The sequence below is a fragment of the Megalobrama amblycephala genome, linkage group LG16, assembly GCF_018812025.1.
Source record: "Megalobrama amblycephala isolate DHTTF-2021 linkage group LG16, ASM1881202v1, whole genome shotgun sequence".
Lineage (NCBI taxonomy): Eukaryota > Metazoa > Chordata > Actinopteri > Cypriniformes > Xenocyprididae > Megalobrama > Megalobrama amblycephala.
In genome coordinates, this window is record NC_063059.1 from 9365787 (window position 1) to 9385942 (window position 20156).

The 20156-nt window shown below is 37.3% G+C and overlaps 1 protein-coding gene across 15 annotated transcripts in view; it reads right to left on the reverse strand.

The window, feature by feature from the left end:
* Positions 1-20156, reverse strand: part of mecom (MDS1 and EVI1 complex locus) — a 252071-nt gene that overhangs the window by 128125 nt on the left and 103790 nt on the right. For all 15 annotated transcript variants that reach the window (XM_048161026.1, XM_048161025.1, XM_048161028.1 and 12 more), the window contains one exon: positions 8330-8685. In XM_048161026.1, coding sequence (XP_048016983.1) covers positions 8330-8509 — 180 coding nt within the window. In that variant the 5' untranslated portion in view covers positions 8510-8685. The remainder of the gene's footprint in view (positions 1-8329; positions 8686-20156) is intronic.

The following is a 20156-nucleotide window of genomic DNA, read 5'->3' on the forward strand; positions in this document are numbered from 1 at the left end:
CACGTGGCCTGGAGAAAATGATTAAACTTTGTTGAAAGATTACAGAAGCTAACATTTCCTTTTTCATGCAGATTATCGTTCACTGCTGATTTGTGCACAGTAAGAAAATGAAGTCAATGTTGATTTCATGTTGTCTTTAAATAGAGTGGCAGTGAAACTGTGCCAGTATTGTGTACTGTAGACCGGTCGAGTCCCAATACAGGAAGCCTCTTTCTCTCTCTCGCTCCTTCTCTCTATCCTCCTGAGAATGAGCGGGTGAAACAGTGGAAGCGTTCTCAGTGAATACTTTAAAACATAATGCTTCATAAAAACACATGAGATGAGTTTTAGAAGTCTTTCTGAATGGCTTGTGTGTGTGAGGTCAGTTTCCCTGAGACAGGGATTAAACTTCCTTTCGGGCCCTGAAAAAGAGAGGAGGAATATATATCGGAAGGGAAGAATGAGGGAAGACAAGGAGCGGATAAATATTTCTGAGGAAGACTGACAGATCGAGCGGACGGGAGCGGGAGAGTGACAGACAGAAGGGACAGAGAGAGAGAAAGAGAAGGTTCCAGCACAAAAGAGACAGACAGAATGAGAGAGAAGTTGGAGAGCAGGATAGCGGGATGAAAAGACGGAGGAGTGTGGGGACAGGCATGCTGAGAAGGCCTAATCCCTCACCCCTATTCACACACACTCTTAATCTCCAGCCACGTACACACACACACACACACACACACACACACACGGGGCTAATCTCCAACGTCCCCTCCATCTATGTCCCTGCACTCAAAAGGTGCACAAAAGCTCCTGGACACCCCCTCACTGCCACACACACACACATATACACTTATATTCGTACACACAAACACAACATAAGGTCACACACACCTTTGCAGGGTCAACCTGTCCTAAACAATCAGACTGCTTCAAAACTTCAACGCAAAAATGGCTTTTTGTGCATTGTGTATGTGTGTTTGTGTTGGTGAGGCAGGTGTTTTTTTTTATTTACTGAAGTCATCTCAACTCGTAACTCAGCAGCTTTCATTACTCACACACACACATATATAACACGAGGAGTAAAGGTTTGAATTTATGATGGTGGTTCAGAGAGCTTCTGACCTCTTCAGTGACAAACCTCCCTTATGGTCAGTTATGGGCCTTCTAATACACACACACACACATACACAAACAATCCAAATGTACAATTTGCACAAAAAAATCAGTTTGGCACACATATATCATCCACAATGTCACACACAGCTGTGCAAACATAAAAAGTTGTCCTAGACACACAAAACTCAAATGCGCACACATACTTTTAGTTGCATACGGACACAAATCAATCACATAAATATATGCACACAATCACACAAACAAACACCTCTGCATTATCAAACAAATGCCTGCACAAAATCACCCAAACAAATACATGCAAACAATCACACAAAAAAACTGCATTTGACCACACAAACAAAAGCCAGTGCACAATCAACAACACATTGGTGCAAATCAAACACCTGCACAAAATCCAGAGGTGGAAAGTAACTAATTATAAATACTTTCGTATTCAATTTTTTCTACTTTCTTGAGTATAATTAAATTGTGCTGCTTTTACTTTTACTTGAGATGAATAAAACGTATCGCTAACGTTTCAATATTTTATGCTCATATTCTGATTTTAAATTGTAATTTTTGCAGCTCCTGAAATGGGTCATACCATTGATAGCGCTGAGCAGTTGAAGTATATGAAAACTCATGTAGTTATTGCATGGACTGAGAAAGAACAATGTAAGTGTCTTAAACCCAGTTAAGTTGAATGTTAACTTGCCCTCTTTAACAATGCATTTAAAGGTCCCGTTCTTCATGATCCCATGTTTCAAACTTTAGTTAGTGTGTAATGTTGTTGTTAGAGTATAAATAAAATCTGTAAAATTTTAAAGCTCAAAGTTCAATGCCAAGCGAGATATTTTATTTAACAGAAGTCGCCTACATCGAACGGCCAGTTTGGACTACATCCCTCTACTTCCTTCTTTAATGACGTCACTAAAACAGTTTTTTGACTAACCTCCGCCCACAGGAATACACAAGAGTTGCGTTTGTAGAGTGTGTTTGTCGCCATGTCGTCGAAACGCTGTTATTTTCATCCCGCAGTCCAATCACCGGGTCTGATTCCGGCTCAAATTGATAGGGTAAAATTTAAGACATGTTTACAATAACACTGAGCGCGTGCATCTCCACGTTATGGTAAGAGGCGTGACCTTTCCGGGCAAGGAGCGCTAAGCTGCTGTCGAATCACAACACAGGAACCGCTGGCACAATCAGAACTCGTTACGTATTTCTGAAGGAGGGACTTCATAGAACAAGGAAGTCATCAGCCCGTTTTTATGACAGTGGAAACAGCGGTATACAGATAAGTAAATTATGTGAAAAATACTGTGTTTTTTTACACGCGAAACATGAACACGTTATATTGCACACTATAAACACAATCAAAGCTTCAAAAAACCACAAAAAACGGGACCTTTAAACTAAATGTATGAAGCAAACTTTGTACAAAGCTGAAATAACCTCAACACTAGCAACAGCAGTGAAATAAGAGCGCATGAATTACCTGTCAATCAAATGCACGTAAAAGTGTAGTTTGTTACTATAGTAACAGTGTGTTCCCAGCACATTTTTGGTTGAATGAAAAAAGAGAGCATTTTATTTAACATTTTAACCCATACCTTCCTTTACTTTTTTTTTACTGGCACCTCTCTATTCATTCTGTTTTAATCCCTCATTTCTTTGATCCCTTCTTGAAAAAACATTCAAATTATCTTACATGAACTTACTTTTCAAAATTAGTAATAAAACAATCACTCTTGGCAGCAGGAATAGCTAGTATGATTGTTTAGAATAGCGTCAAACATGTCAATTTATGAGATTAATATCAGGTTTTGCTCCAAAATCACTATATATATATATATATATATATATATATATATATATATATATATATATATATATGCATGCCTGTCGTGTTTGAAATAACTTGCTTCTGTGGTTCCATGTTGCTTAACACAGAGTGAGACAGAAAATATATTATTTTATACAATTCTATACTGTGATACAGACTGTCAATTAGCATTGGATTATAGATATACATACATCATTTTTATGAAAATACCTGAGATGGTTTGAAGAACACAGATAAAACACAGTTGTATCATTGTAATTGTGTGTTTATTGTCTTCGTGTTTCATCAGTCAAGATGTCTCTATCTGCATGTTATTCAGCTGTAGCAATATCTGATGTCCCTATGAGGGATTTCCTGGAACATCATTAGTTTAATACTTCTATGAATCCCACTTGTGGACTTTTTGCGCAAGGGCGCCCTCCGGTTTCTGGTATGAATGAAACAAAAATTACATTAGAGCATTTAGCGCTCCATATTGCTAACATCGCCTCATTTTGGGTAAAAATAGAAAAATAATACTAAAGTACTTTGTAACGTAGTAAGAAGTAGTTTTTCAGTAAACTACTTATTTACTCTTACTTGAGTCATATTATTTTTCAGTACTTTTACTTGTACTCAAGTAAATGATTTCTTAAACACCAATACTTATACTTAAAGGTGCCGTAGAATGTAATATAAGTCTAAGGTGTCCCCTGAATGTGTCTGTGAAGTTTCAGCTCAAAATACCCCAGAAATTTTTTTTTATTAATTTTTTTAACTGCCTATTTTGGGGCATCATTAAATATGAGCCAATTTAGGCTGCGGCCCCTTTAAATGCTCACGCTCCCCGCCCCCGGAGCTCGCACTTGCCTTTAACAGTGCATAAACAAAGTTTACACAGCTAATATAACCCTCAAAATGGATCTTTACAAAGTGTTCGTCATGCAGCATGTCTAATCGCGTAAGTATGGTATTTATTTGGATGTTTAAATTTGATTATGAATGAATTTGATGGTGTTCCGTGGCTAAAGCTAACATTACACACTGTTGGAGAGATTTATAAAGAATGAAGTTGTGTTTATGAATTATACAGACTGCAAGTGTTTAAAAAATGAAAATAATGACAGTCTTGTCTCCGTGAATACAGTAAGAAACTATAGTAACTTTAACCACATTTAACAGTACATTAGCAACATGCTAACGAAACATTTAGAAAGACAATTACTAAAATGTCACTAAAAATATCATGATATCATGGATCATGTCAGTTATTATTGCTCCATCTGCCATTTTTCGCTGTTGTCCTTGCTTGCTTACCTAGTCTGATGATTCAGCTGTGCACAAAATCAGACATTCTGCCCTTGTCTAATGCTTGAACATGAGCTGGCATATGCAAATATTGGGGGCATACATATTAATGATCCCGACTGTTATGTAACAGTCGGTGTTATGTTGAGGAGGTCGGAGGTCTTTTAAACAAATGAGATTTATATAAGAAGGAGGAAACAATGGTGTTTGAGACTCACTGTATGTCATTTCCATGTACTGAACTCTTGTGATTTAACTATGCCAAGATAAATTCAATTTTTAATTCTAGGGCACCTTTAAGTACAAGTTTTAGGTACTCTTTCCACGACTGACAAAATCCAACCCAAACAGATACATGCACACAATCACACAAAAACCTACACACTAACACATAAACAAAAGCTTGCACACAGTTGAATATATAAATGTGTACTATCACTGAAACACCAGTACGAAATCACATAAATACCTGCACACCATCACACAAACAACGGGGCTGTTTACACAATACAGTTTTCAACTAAAAACTTATTTTTTTTACGTGTTTTAGCCATTCATCTACACAACAATGGCATTTTGGGGGCCTGAAAACACAAACTTTTGAAAACGGGTTTTAAAGTGCACGTTTTTAAAAATGATACCATTATCATCTCTGTGTAAACAACAAAAAAAGTGTATCTGTGAAACAGTCACGGCATGCACATGTGTATTATTAAGTGTTTAGTTTATAGACATGCGCATTTGGCGTGAGTGCTCTGTAAAAAAGTCTTTCTTTACAAAGTGACATCGCCAACTACTGACCTGGCATGGTAATACAGCGTTTTCAGCGTGCAGCTCACAGTAAACTTGGTTCACAAGAACTCATCTCTGCGTCTGGGTTGCTTATATTTTATCAGAAAAATTTCAATTGGATTTTTTCCATAAATCAGAACACTAACCAACAATCAAACACTAGTACACAATTACAAAAACACAATCAGGCTCATACAGATGCGTACAAACATTACAGCACTTGTGCTTTGAGCGTCTGTTCCCTCACACACACACACACACACACACACACACACGCACTTCATCAAAGCCTCCAGATGGGTTCGGTCTTTATCGTACCCCAGCCGGTGACATCACTCTTCCACACGGCAAAACTGATGATGAAAGCAAACAGATCTATCTTAACTCGCATTTACCAAATCAATTTTATTTTTACAGTCTCTTGCATATTGGCATATTGACGGCTTCTCACTCGGTGGGATGGAGGGAGGGGGGTGCAGAGGAGAACGAGAGGGAAAGGCAGGGAGATACGCTTAATGCCATTTACCATATTTAATGTGTCCATGTCATCATTGAATATCCCCTCTGAATAATGCGCCACTTCATCATAAATTCTTTACAACTTATTTACTTAATGGAGAGAGTTATGGGCCGCTGTCAGCCAGCTAATTAAACATAGTGATACAGCACTGCCGCGCCACGCTGTCATCCGTCCCCCATCTCTCTCTCTGTGGCTTCTCAGTTTCTTAAATACATATTATTCAAGCATGCAATAAATTACAGATAGATTAAAATTCATGAAACCCTTTTTTCTCCTTCGTTTCCTTCCATAGTGAACGAACAAGAAAGAAAGACAGCAAGAAAGAGAGAGCGAGTGCTTGCTCAAGAGGCTGTAAATCTACCATTGGGAGACAGCTGCCTTTTCAATCATATTAAAACTTAATGTTTGCACATGTAAGATTTCTGCCATGCTGAGGAGGGAAAAGACAACTTACGAAGTGAAAAAAGTCAGATTAAAATGCAAGTTTAACCATTTTGTTTTCCAACAAGAACAGTCACAAGAACAAATTCAAACCTTTCAACAGCATTTAGTCAAAGTTAACCATAATTACATATGCCAACCAAACTTAAACCATAATACCACGTCCTGACAAAAATGCCTCTAAAAAACAGCCTGGAACTGGTTATTAACGTTTAAATCATCGCCATACAAACAGGACCAAAATCCGACCCGAGCAGACCAGAATTAATCATAAATAAACATATCATAAAAGCTGAACACATATAATTCAAAGGGCACTAAAGTGTGTACAAGCAGTTCTGCTCAAACTATTGGTTGAAAATACACTAAGGTGTGTTTACAGCCACTGCTTTACAGATAATGTCGATATCATGAACCTTTTCTTTAATACTGAATGGTCGTTTCTTCAAGAGTTTCTTTATCAGAGCAGGACGAGTCTATTTAAACATTCAATTAGCCTGATACTCCTCCTGCGACCTCTCCAGCCAGGCCAAATTAGCCTAAAATGACCCCGACTAAGACAACACTCGACCTCTGGCCTTGTCCTGTGACCTGGTTTTCGACTGGGAGAGTAGACTGACTGATATCTGACAGACAGGGCAGTCACGAGGAGGGGCGGTCTTTAACCTGGCTAAAAAGTAGGATTTATGAGCCTCGAGCTTTAATTGAGTTTGGAAAGTCTAACTCCTCCCACTACGATGACACTGGGTCATTGGCAAATAAGGTTTTTCAAAAGTGTCAAACATATAAAGGAGATATAATTAATTTTAAAGTTTTATTAAGTGTTAACAATAAGATTATGCGGTTTTTATAATTAATTAACACTGCTTTTGTCATTTATTACGAGATGGACAAAATTTGTCACCAAAAAAGTCATTTCGGTTTTACCAAATGACACTTTTTGTTATACCCCATGACGATATTTTCAAACAATGCTAACAGGCTGATATCTAGCTGATATCTAGCTAAATAACAATCAAACATTTTATATTTAAGTTAAGTTTTTTAAATATTATAACATTTTCCATGTTTTATAGCGGTTATACCAAATGACCTGATGTTTCGGGACGTGTATGAACAAGTGAAAACATGAATTTTTCAAATAGTTAAAAGAGTTTGTTACTTTGCTTCATGATCATGTGGTCCTTTGCAGGTGTCTGAATGATGTCACATCCTGTCACATGATACTGACCACATGACTTGATCCGAAATGGTCCCTTTATATTGGTTACTCCGAATGGCATCAATGAAATTCATTTTTCCGTACATTCTTTCTCAAACAATGACTTCCACACATAATTTTAATACGATTTTGCACTATGTTGATATATGATGTTATAAAAGCATGTCAGAATAAAAAATATATTCATTTATTACATTTTAAGATATTTTAATCACAAAATGAAATGGCTGTACTGGCCTTTGGATGGTTAAACCAAATGACATTTTGACACTTCAAAATCTTTAAAATACCTTTATATGTTGCAAAATATAATTAAAACCTTTGGATTCAATAAAAGAGATCAAGTTGTACTACCTTACAAACTTTGGATGTCATATATTTGTTTTTTTATTATTATTAAGGCCTTTGGACAAAAAAAAAAAAGACCCGTCACGTCATTGACCCCATCATATATGGAGAATTGACCACTCTAATCTGTCGGTAAGGTCATAGCGCTAAAAAACAGACTAAAGCAATACATGCAGACAACTGTCAGACTACACAAACTTTACTTTTCTAGTTAAAAATGACAACGTTTTACAATTTCACTTTATTTTAATTCTGCTTCCTTACATTCAAATTCAACTTGCAATTCTCTTTCCTGCTTTCTACCTCAATCCAAATTCAGCAACTGAGCTGCAATTTAAAAGCCATTCTCAAATCAGTCCAGAATGGCACACAACCCTGGTTTGCAGTGACGAATAAGCATGTGAAATCTTCTGTACATATTTTCAGACTTAAGTGGCATTAAAAAGACTTTCAAGGACATTTATATTATGTAATTGGCATAACATTGACCAAAAGCCTGTCTAGTAATTGTGACTAATGGGATTACGGCAACTGCTAACTGGGGTTAGTGTAAGATCACAGAGCCGAGTAGAGGTGCTTCACCATAAAACATGAGGGCCAGGGTTAATCACACTACCTCGCTACTGATGACAGCGAAACCCTCAGTCATAACAGCGGCCCATGAGCCCATGTTATCTGCACGCTTTGTCTCCAACCGTGTGAGGGGTTTCTTATCTGAAAAAGGCTGCTATCAGACTACTGTAGAGGAACACATCTCAGATTCATTGTTTGATCCTACCTCCCATGCCTGGGTGGCATTTTCTGGGCTGTGTCTTGAAGTTCCCTCATAGGGTCCGAGACGTTCTCCCACCTCCAGTCTCCTCCGGCTCCAGACACCCAGGTTTCCTCTGGTAACGGCCGACTCGCGGACCTCAAAGTCTGGGGGCACCGATTCGACCCCATCCCCGGCCAGGTACATTGAAGTGTGGAACGACGGGTGGAAGGGGGAGGGGGCGATCGGGGAGGCCGCATCACCTGATAGGCCAGGGGAAGGAAGGTCATTAGCAGTGGCCAGTGGGACTGGATCTGCATCAGACACTCCGCCAAGTTCCTCCAGGTCATCAGAGGCAAAAAGAGAAAAGTCCTCTCCATCTCCTAAACAAGAATAGACAGAAATATTTCACATTGTGAGAACTTAGCAGTTAAATGTACTAATTTAGTACAATCGGCCTAATAAAGTACTGACTAAACGAATGGAAAATGGACAAACCATTTATTTGAGCAATAGCTTGTTTGCAATCACGTGGTTCTGAATTCAGCTGGAGGGCAGGAAGTAAGGAAGTCTGTATTGTAGCGGTTTAGAACACTATTTCAAAATATAGTTATAAACAAAACAAAAAAATCACTACATATGTTGGAAGTGATCCTTATGTTATGAAGAGCAGCGAATTTCTACTGAATTGAAAGATTTGCCTGCCATTGAGGAGGTAGATATAGAGAATGTAAAGCTGCCGTCACACCGTGTTGAGTTCTAGTCTGGTCTGTTTATATCGCGCTGCCTTTCTGCTAGTGAGTTTTGGGCAGTATTTTTGATTTTGTCGTGATTGTGAAAAATGTCACCATTGAAGGTTATTCATTCTGAATCAAGAAATGCAATAGGAACTCACATAATCGTTCAGGGAAAAAACTGGCCGGTGTAATACAATTTTCACCTATTCTATGTGTAAAAACACTAAGGGAAGCAGGTTGAGTTGGTAACCAGATCAACATTGTGAACGGAATTCTACAAAACTTAAGTGAAAACACCAAATGATCATGCAATTGGGATAAAATAGCTCCTCTTCCCTACAAACAATACCATGAAGAATGTGACTATTTAACTAAGTCGAAAACAAAAAAGCAGGTATCCATATTAATTTCACTATCAGCAGACGCAAAACGCTATTAAAGGCGACAACTTTTAAAGTTAAAAAATGATATAAGTTACGTAAACGGTAAAAGATCCTAGTGGTTTCTTGGTTTGATCGATTTGAGCAACCATGAATGATGCAAAACATAGGAATTTTGAGTTTGTGATAGCAATACTATCCTATATAGAAAAATCACTTCCTGCCCTCCAGCCACATTTAGCACCACAGCAATGACGTCATATGCAAACAACCTATTCTATTTGGTGCCTCTAGTGGCAAACAAACTGTATTACAGCTTCAACTTTGAGACCTCACGCTCATAAATCCCACTGTTTATCCTTTGCATGTAATTATAAGCACATTAAAATTAATGTATTCTTACATTTTAACAGCTGACAATAGCGTTCAACAGTTAAGTTAAAATGACATTAATTTTCACCATAAAATATACAGTCAAACCAAAATTTATTCAGACACCTTGAACTTTTCATTCATTATTATAGTTTATTCACGACAGGTTAAAAAAATGGTAATAAAATATGACAAGATCTCAGAGTTTGTGTTTGTGTCAGAAAAAATAATCTTAATTATGTCAGATAACACTTAAGCATTACATGGTCAGATCAAATTTTTTTGGTCCCAATTTTTTTTTTAAATCATTTTTACCGATAGTCCACTGTATGATAAATTTTTAGGTATAATATGTCACAGTTTACTTTATTTTGCTATCCTCACTTACATAAAATTAACTATGGTGTCCTGCACCCACTAGTAAAAATATATAAAAAATTATATCTAGTGTTTTTTTCATTTTTTAACAATTAAACAAAACAATTGAGAATTATTAAGAATGAAAATATTAGACAACAAATTCCTTTATCGATTAGTCAGGTCTGTGCACTGTACACACTGCCAGTGACGGTGTGAATTAAGACAGGCTTGCGGTTTTCTATAAACAATATGCATCTGGAAAAAAATAGTGGAGGTCACAGATTGTGCAGCTATGGGAATACTGTACAACTCAAGGTGTTAAAAACACAATATTTTATATTAAAGGTGCAGTAAGCAATTTCAGCAATCAGCAGTGTGTGTGTGTGGGGGGGGGGGGATCACATACTGCACCTTTAAGCGCGCCACAAACTCATAAGCATATCGTGTACCATGGCTTGCCCAATCAGGTGCTTTGACAGATGCATGTGCATGTTTTCCCCACTTACATTTTACAGTTATATCGTTATGTAAATGAAGATGTAAAAAGTTAATGTGAGTATTTCCTTTTTGCAAAAAGGCATGTCCTAACAGCAAAACTTCAAAAGTCAATAACTTCACCGTGTGAGCTGTCAAACAGACATCATCCAATATAAAGAGAGCACAATACTGTGACTAAAATATTTTTTCTTGCTAAAATATTTGTTGTTGGACATTAAATTTAGGTTTAAAATTCTTTAAAAATATATATAAAATTCGAGCAGTAACTGCAAAGTGATTGTAAATCAAGTTTATTTATAAAAAGCGCTTCATTCAGTATAGATTGCTTTAAAGCAGCTTTACAGAAATAAACAGGAAAACAGTTTCACAAACTTCTCCATCTTATGAATCAGAAAATAATATCTGGATGTATTTTTTTTATTTTTTTTTTCATTTATTTTCTTTTCAAAAAATATATAACAGGTAGCCTACCTGGACGTAAAAGAAAAGATAAATATTCAACACTAAGACAAATTATCAAGTGCCAACAACCAATATAATACTGTTTCAGACATTGTACTGTACCAGTACAGTTGCAGCACTATTCAAAATTTAAGTAGGCCTACTTTCGTTTTATTTGTTTTTGAAAACCCGTACTTTCAAACCACAACCTGCCCATGTATGCGACCTCTGCAGATATGAGTAAATATACATAGTGCCATAAAAAAAAAAAAATATTTGAGCACTAGAGCTGTTAAACAAACACAGGGGAAAGTGGTTTGTGTCCGTGATAACAGTTAATCCAGTCTGGATAAGAAGGTGTCTGGGGTGATAATCATCTTCACTGCTCCGCCGGTTACACCCTGTCATGCTCCTCCTGAGGCCCGCTTCAGATTGTTTGGATACAAGGGAGGGGGGGAATCTCCAGTGGGAAGAGCTGACTGATCCTTGGACTCACTATGCAGGCCCCAACACTTTTACGCTTCCTTTTCCCCATTTTTTTTCCATTGACCCTAGTGAAGAGGATTCGGTGTGAAAACAGCGGATGCTGAAGATGTTTAGGTTAATTATGAGCTGAATACAGGGAGGATGTTGTCTGGTGTCCTGTGACCTCTTGCTCTACTCGGAGAGGAAAACCAGCGCGTGGCTGATGAGGGAAGTCCTCATATTGTCTGTCCTTAAATACCATCCCTTCTGGGTTTCAAGTATATAATACTGTATACCAGTGGCGAAGCGGTGACTTTTATAAACGTGTATGCTGGGTGGCGCGTTATATCAAAAATGCACCTGGCGTAGATACGTTTGATGGACAGAGTGTAATAGCTGCTTAGTTGCTTACTCTCATGACGCATAGCAACATAGCTGAAAGTATTCCTTGTTTGACCTTTTATTGAAAGTAGCCTACATTTAGCCTGTTGATGCCTTCACGAGCACCTGTTGCGTCGGGTTTGAGTCGAGTCAGCGAGACGTGCGAAAGAGTAATTTGCAAAATATGCTGTATTTTTGTAATTCCGCTAGGTGGCAGTTTAAATGTATGCCAGAAGTCCTTTTTTATTAAGAATTAAAAATAAGTAGGCCTATAATATCATAAATGTTACTAGCCTATTATACATTGCAAATTGATGACTTTAACAAACTCACATCCATAGACTATCGATTAACAGCCTCAGATAGTTACAGTAAGTCTGCTTAATGTAGTTCTGTCTTCAACAGTTTATAAGTTTTCACTAAAGATACATTTCCCTGTGGAGAAAATGAAATACTATGATAATAGTTTCAGTTCTGACTTTTTTCACTTGATTTAGTCTAGTTAGTTTTGTCTCAAAATACATGATGTGCATTTCAGTGATTGAGATCTGGCAGCAGCAGCACATTTTTCCTCTTGGGCGAGTGATCCGCTCACAGCTTATCCTGTCCCATGAAATCCTCCATAGGCCAGCAAACCAATGAGAATGTGGGACATTGATGATGATACATAACAACAGAGCAAAGGCGCAAAAACTGCTGTAGATCCGTATACCCAGAAGCCTCTGTAACTGGCAGATTTAACCCTTAAATGCATGACTGTTTCACCAATCATTCTTACATATTCGGGTCTTTATTGACCCGGATCTATATCTAACAAGGATGGATCGCTACCTGTCGCGATAATATAAAACTACACTGATAATTGAGTAACACTTACAGAAGGATAAAATAAAGCATATTTTGTTACCTTTTGGAGCTTGAAAGGGCTCCGTTTGAGCAGATGTTTTATGCCATCATCATTGTCCTCGTCAGAGCTCATTTCAAATTCAGTAAATTCAGCAAATAATAGGGCTAGTTTTATGTTCGAAGTCACGAATATGAGCCCATTCGTGATCTCAAACGTATTCTCAAAATTATATAATTTTCAACATCTTCAAAATCAATATTTCGATTGCTCGCTAACAGCTTCACCAGATCATCCAGTAACAATTACAGTCATATTTGATTGCGTTCAGTACTTGCTCTGCAGTAAATCACTGAGCCATTTCATGTTTCTCTTATTATTTCGTTTTCTGTCTAAATGAGTCGTCACTTCAGCATTGTGTATCAGACATTGCCACCTTGTGGAATAAAGGTGAATTGCACTTATTCTGTCATCTAAGATTCAATTATTGTTGTTTAGAAAAAATATACATACACTCATACACACCTCGGGTCGTTTGCGACCCTATACAATTTTTACAAAAAAAGAATACAAAAATAGGCATTCTTTCATAATTTTATGATTTTTCTCTTGTTATATTCTTTATAATGATTTGATTGAGGAATACCAAGAAGGTTGATGTCTAACTTTGAAAAATTAACGAGAAGGAGGGTAGTGAATGATGTCCCGGGTCACTAAAGACCCGAGGTATGCATTTAAGGGTTAAAGAAAATTGCCATTGTTTGGCAAATAAATAAATTACTGACAGTTACATACGCGTTACCAACATTTTATCATGTAGGCTTTATGGTGAACCTCAAACAAAGGAATTTATAACAATTTATAGTGTTAATGTTAATCAGTGACTCTGCATCATAATCTTGAAACAATAGTTTCACCAATTTTCGTCAATCCGAATGAATTGAATCCGATTGCAGATCTGTTTACATGTACTATAAACATTGTAATCTGATTAAAATATCCGTTTATATGTGTTTTATATACATTCCGATTAAAACTTTTGTGCACACGCTCTGCGTGACGTCATATCAATCACACTTGCGGAGACAACCAAGGACGAGACACCAACAGAGCTCATTGTTATTTTTGCCCTGTTGGCATACACATTCATAAATCTTTACAACTAAACACATGAACTTGTGCACTGCATAATGCATGTCAACATTGCACTGCGCATGTGCCTCAGACACTTCTGAATACGATTGAGAAAGTAGTCGGATTCAAGCGTTTACATGGTAATTTTTTGCTGTTGGGATCGATTAAGGTGTTTACATGAATGTTTTTCAATCCAACTGAGCAGCAACCTTTGCGAAACACAAAAATTATGTAACTGCCAATACTTTTGGCCACGGCTGTATACGTATATATATATATAAGTATATATATTTCATGGTTTCCCCGAAAAGTGTAAATAATGTGAGATAATAATGTTCAATTGCCTGGTCCGAACCAGAGTTTGATTGCTCCCCCTGCCCACACAGCAACACTGACTCAACCAATGGCATGAGTTTGGGGCGGGACTATCTGTTTTGTCCATCCAATAGGAGATGAGGGGAGTTGGGAAAGCTGTTTGAAAATAATAATTCTTCAGCTTCAGAAAACACTTGAAGCCATAATGCAGTGGTAGCACATTTTTTGTTAACATGGTGCTCCCAAAGCGATGAGGGTGTGTGCTCTGACATAAAACCTGCTTTTACTTAAAATTCTTGAGACAAAACCTTTTCGCCAAATGCGTATAAATATGAGTGTGCTAACCGCAGATATCACTAAAGCACTGGGACCTGAGAGGCTGCAGCTAAAAGCTAACACACAGTGCTAACATGCTCTACCTAATGTGCCGTTGCTAACACGCTTGGAGCTAACCTGCTGTGCGTAAGTCACGGCGGGGCTAACATACTGTGGCTAGCATGCTGTGGCTAACGTGTTGTGACAGGTAGTGGTGAGTGCTAATGAGGGCTGGGCCGACGCTCCTGCACATCTTCCTGTCTCCTCACATTCCTAACACTCAGTGGGGCTCTACGCTACACGGTGCTTTCAGAGTCACGGTCATTCTGTTCACAACGCCACATTAACGGGCATCTCCGAGTCTTCTTTTCACTAGTGCAGAGTATAATTTTCACTAATAGTGTAATATGTAGATATTAAAAGATAATAAATAAAGGCTAGAGTTGAAAACATGCTACAGTCCTACTCATCTTTCTTCAGATTTTCTGACAAATGATGATTGATAAATATGCAATAAACACTCACTTACAAATTCTCCATAACAATGTACCCCAACAAGGTGTGACAATCTTTTTCATATTAGCCCCGCCTACAACAAAAGCTCATTGGAACATCATGCATATTAAACATGAAACATGAACAAGGAAATGTTGATTGAGGAAGTTGAAATTACATATTATATGATAAATCCTTCACATTCCACATTAAGTTATGTATGCAGTGTTAGATGAGCAATTACACTGAATATGAAAGCAATTTCAGAGCTTTTGAAATAAAAGCTTTTATTGACACCAGGCCCAGCGAACGACTGATCATGGAATGTGCCTTTTTATCATAGATAGGTAAAACAGTACCTCCGCAGAAGAAATCAATGCCTACTTCATCGTTGCAATGGTAGCATTAGTGAGATGAGGAGGAGAGAAGAGCGATATTCAACAAATGTGAATGTCTCAGTTGACTTTTATTTATTTGTATTTCACTGTGGATTCTTTGGTAAATCAATCAAATTTCGGTGCAGTCTTTGCAAACAGACTTTTACGATATGAACTCGACAGTAATGCGACAACATGTCAGTAACTGTGTTAATTCTAATGCCTGATCTGATATGTAATGATTCATGTACAGTCAGATGTTCTTTGTCTGTCAGTAAATTACTGAGTGACTAAATGGTCAACTTCATAGTGTTTCTCTTAGTAGGATGAAAATAATCTGTTATTTAAATGGTGATTAAATTATATATAGAAAGTGATCAAAGAACGCTTTCTTTACAATCGCTAGAGCTGTCAATCAAACAGCACGCAGTGGAACTGTCAATCAAACAGCGCAAGTTTATCAGTTCTGGACTTTGACAAAACTCCCGTTTTATTCAACAAATCTCTTAGATACATTGCATTTTCACTGTTAGTTATGATGAAAGCATTGTTAGTGTGCAGAAATTGAGTTGCAATGACGAGATCACTACTTTCATGCGTAGGAATGGATAGGAAAAAAGCCTTTTATTTCTAAGTTATGACCATTTTTGACGTAAAACCATACTAACATTAGGCTGCATTTATTTGATCTAAAATACAGTGTGTGTGTATATATATATATATATATATATATATATATATATATATATGGTGGTGAAAGACATGGTCATCCACACAAACAGTAAAAAGTGCCCTACCCGTGTGATCTGCGAGCCCGATACTGACAATAAAGTACCCGTCACTCTCACTGTAATATTTCTTTCTTGCCCTCTTTGCAAAAAACAAAAAAAAACAAAAAAAAAGTGATTTTATAGCTTTGTAAGAGAAGATGCTTTTTTGCTAAACCTGAAAAGTATTAAAAAGTAGAATTTAGAAGTTATATTAACTAATAATATAATTTGCTCGATCATTTACTCGAACAACTCTGAAATGAGAACATAAGTGTGCTTACCCCATTTAGCAAGAGTGGTTAGTAAAATTAGCCTTAATAATCCACAATATTTTACTGGTTTCACCTCACTTCACCTCACCTCACCTCACTTCTGGTCTAAACTAACTGATTTTATAGGTAGGCCTAATTTACTACACTTTGTCATTTAAATAACCTGAAAATTTTGTGGATTATTAAGGCTAATTTTACTAACCACTCTTGCTAAATGGGGTAAGCACACTTATGTTCTCATTTCAGAGTTGTTCGAGTAAATGATTCATTATAGACCGTGTGGACAGATCAGTTGTTGTCATGATTCATTAAAATGAATCTGTTCAAATGAGTCATTAGGTCACGAATCGGACATTAGCGGACGTTGACGCGTTGCGTGCGAATCGCGACTGTTATTAGGATATCGCAAAAGATTTGTCAACACAGAAAACACTTCACCACTGGATAGGATTTTCTTTTTGTTTACTAAAAGTGTGGTTTATGTCAGCTGCAGGTGCATTCTGCGAATGCGCCTTGTGAAACATGGATTCGGTCTTACGAACTTTTAGCATTGTGTCAGTTGATTTAGATATTATGTGTGAGGTAGAGAGAGTGCAAAGACGGTGCTTACTTTCTTGCGCGCACGAGAGAGGAGCTCTGCTCGTTCTGTCCGTCAGCGCAGCAGTCATCTCCCTCCTTCATTTTACAGTCGAATGGTGGCTAGAACGGCTCCATGTTCAAAGCTCAATACGGAATGGATTAATCTGCGTTATTTTTTTTAACGCGTTATTTTTTCTCAGATTAATTAATCGACATTAATGCGTTATTTTGACAGCCCTAATATATATATATATATATATATATATATATATATATATATATATATATATATATATATAAGTTTAAAATGTAATTTATTCCTGTGTTGTCAAAGCTGAATTTTCAGCAGCCATTACTTCAGTCTTTAGTGTCACATGATCCTTCAGAAATCATTGAAAACATTTGTGCTGCTGAATATTTTTGTGGAAACCTTGATACATTTTTCCAGGATTTTTTAATGAATAGAAAGTTCAAAATAACAGCATTTATTTGAAATAGAAATCTTTTGGAAAATCATAAATGTCTTTACTGTCACTTTTGATCAATTTAATGCATCCTTGCTGAATAAAAGTATTAATTTCTTTAAAAAATCTTACTGACCCCAAACTTTGGAAGGGTAGCGTATTTCAAAAAAAGATTATAAAGACAAACAAGTCCAGGAACTTGCATTATGAGAGTAAAATGGTTCAATTTTGATATCATGTTGACTTTAATAGTCATATTTCAGTAGGGGAGATGGCAGATTTGGATGGATTTTTTTCAATGTGGTTTATAGAAGGAAGAAATCTGACAGATTAAACATTTTCGCTAATCATTAACAGTTAATCTTTCCTTCTGTTCCTATGATTTATAGCAAAGACAAGAAGTGAATTCTAAAGTAAGATGGTTGAGTGACATGTTTGAATGCAAGAAAACCTCAGATACTAGAACTTTTCACGGAAGTTGTTAAGTTAATAATATCATCGATGTATTAAAATAAAAAATAGACAAGAGTGGTCTAGACACTGTCTAGAATCATATTTCTTCACGATGATATAAACATAGGTATCTCCAGCTTTATACAGATATTACTCCTGACTCTGAATCACAGGTGATCTGAGAGCGCTAAGTCTTTCCAGATGTCGTCTTGTGCCATTTACAATATTTTACTTTGTGGCATTGCACACATGCACACGCGCAAACGCATCTGCATGCTTTAAAATGACAGCTGAGGACCTGGTTAAGGCCTCCACCACACGCCCGTGGATCCGCTAAGCACGAGAGGCCATAACGATCATCCGAGCCGTGCCATTTAAAATTGCCCCTGCCCACAGAGAGAGTGAAAGTTAGTTGGCCGCAGTCTTCAAACCCTGAGCTTTTAAAGGTAACTCAATCCCTCCTCTGCCATCCCTCCCTTCCTGCGGCTCCAACTGATCGGCTTCATCCTGCCTGTTAAAGAAACGAGGGGAAAAACACTACGGTACAGGACACTCAAAAGCAGTATGGGGGATTTCTTTTGGTCTATAAACATATATTTCTGAAAGGTAAACGTCCCTCAAGAAAAATACACCGAAGTGAAGTGCAGAATGTGGTCTGTTTCTTAAAAACGGCCGTGGTTTGCGTATTAGATTGCAGATAAAGTATATGGTTTGGCATGAGTTAGCGGTGGGGTTTTTGCAGAACTTCCCTCTCGTTTTATTTGTTTAGAATTAATTGATTCGATTAGGATAAGAAAATTTATCAACCACCGAGGTGGAAACAAACGGTGCGCGTAGGTAAATCAGAATCTTGTGTAAAGCCCGTGAGAAACCCAGGATTTCCTGTAACCTTGATCTGTGGATCCTTCTAAACAAAAGTACCACACCTTCAATTGAGCAGATAACATCAGTGTGGACACAAACTAGCAATTATGATGTCATTGAGATAAATGGATATTATTGTTCTGGGAAAAGTCACCTATAGAACATCCCTGATTAGAATGGGACATTCTAGAACAGAACAGTGACACGACCTATAAATGTCTCCGCGATGATGTCACTTACACCCAACAATCACAATCTGCAAATCTGAAAGAATAGGAGCATTTCCTGTCATTTAATACAGAACATAACTCATCATTTCCTGTTCCACCCTTAAAGTGGCATTTAAAGCACTGGTGAACAAGCATGTGTGTGCATATATAAAGACTTTCATTGTTAATGTTTATTTTTCCCTACCATGACATATGTTTTAGAAAAAATCAAGACGGATGGAGCAATGGAAATAGATAAAAGGGACAAGAGATTGATGACATGGCGACCACTTGTTGAAGGATGTAGTTTACATACATAAACATCAGCGTAACACACTAACAAATCAATCCCCTTAAACTTTTCATTAGTGTAGCGTGTTTAATTCATACACCAGCTGTGTTAGCTGCAGGGATGATATCGAGCAACAGACTTCATACAGTGTGATATTAAAACAGATGTATTTACCAACAAAACACACACACACACCGGTGCATTTGAGGTGAAAACACTCAACTAATCAGTTGCTTTACATTTATGCACTCATTTAAAGCAACTTACATCGCACTCATACATTTTAACAGTTGCATTTCTAAGGAATCAAACCCATGAGATTGGCATTGCAGGCACCATGGTCTACCCAAAGGGTTAGTTAACCCAAAAATGAAATTTCTGACATTAATTACTCAGCCTCATGTCGTTCCACACCCGTAAGACCTTCGTTCAACTTCGGAACATAAATAAAGACCTTTTTGATGAAATCCAAGAGGTTTTTTTATCCACCATTCAAGGTCCAGAAAAGAACTTAAAACATCATTTAAATAGTCAACGTCAGAACGCCGGCTCATGTTTTTGCACACAAAAAGTATTCTCGTCGCATTAAGCTTAAACCACTCTAGTCACGTTGACTATTTTAACCATGTCTGTACTACTTTTCTGGACCTTGAATGATGGTAATAACATTGCTTTCTATGGGGGACAAAAAAAAAAAACGAATGGAGTGTCTATTTACACTTAGTGCAAATAGCGCCCCTTGTTGGCAAATGCTATTTACACTTGCTCTGTCCACCAATGTCCTGGTTGGACCACTCAAGTTTTAAAAAAGACACACAAAATTCAACGTCTTCAGTG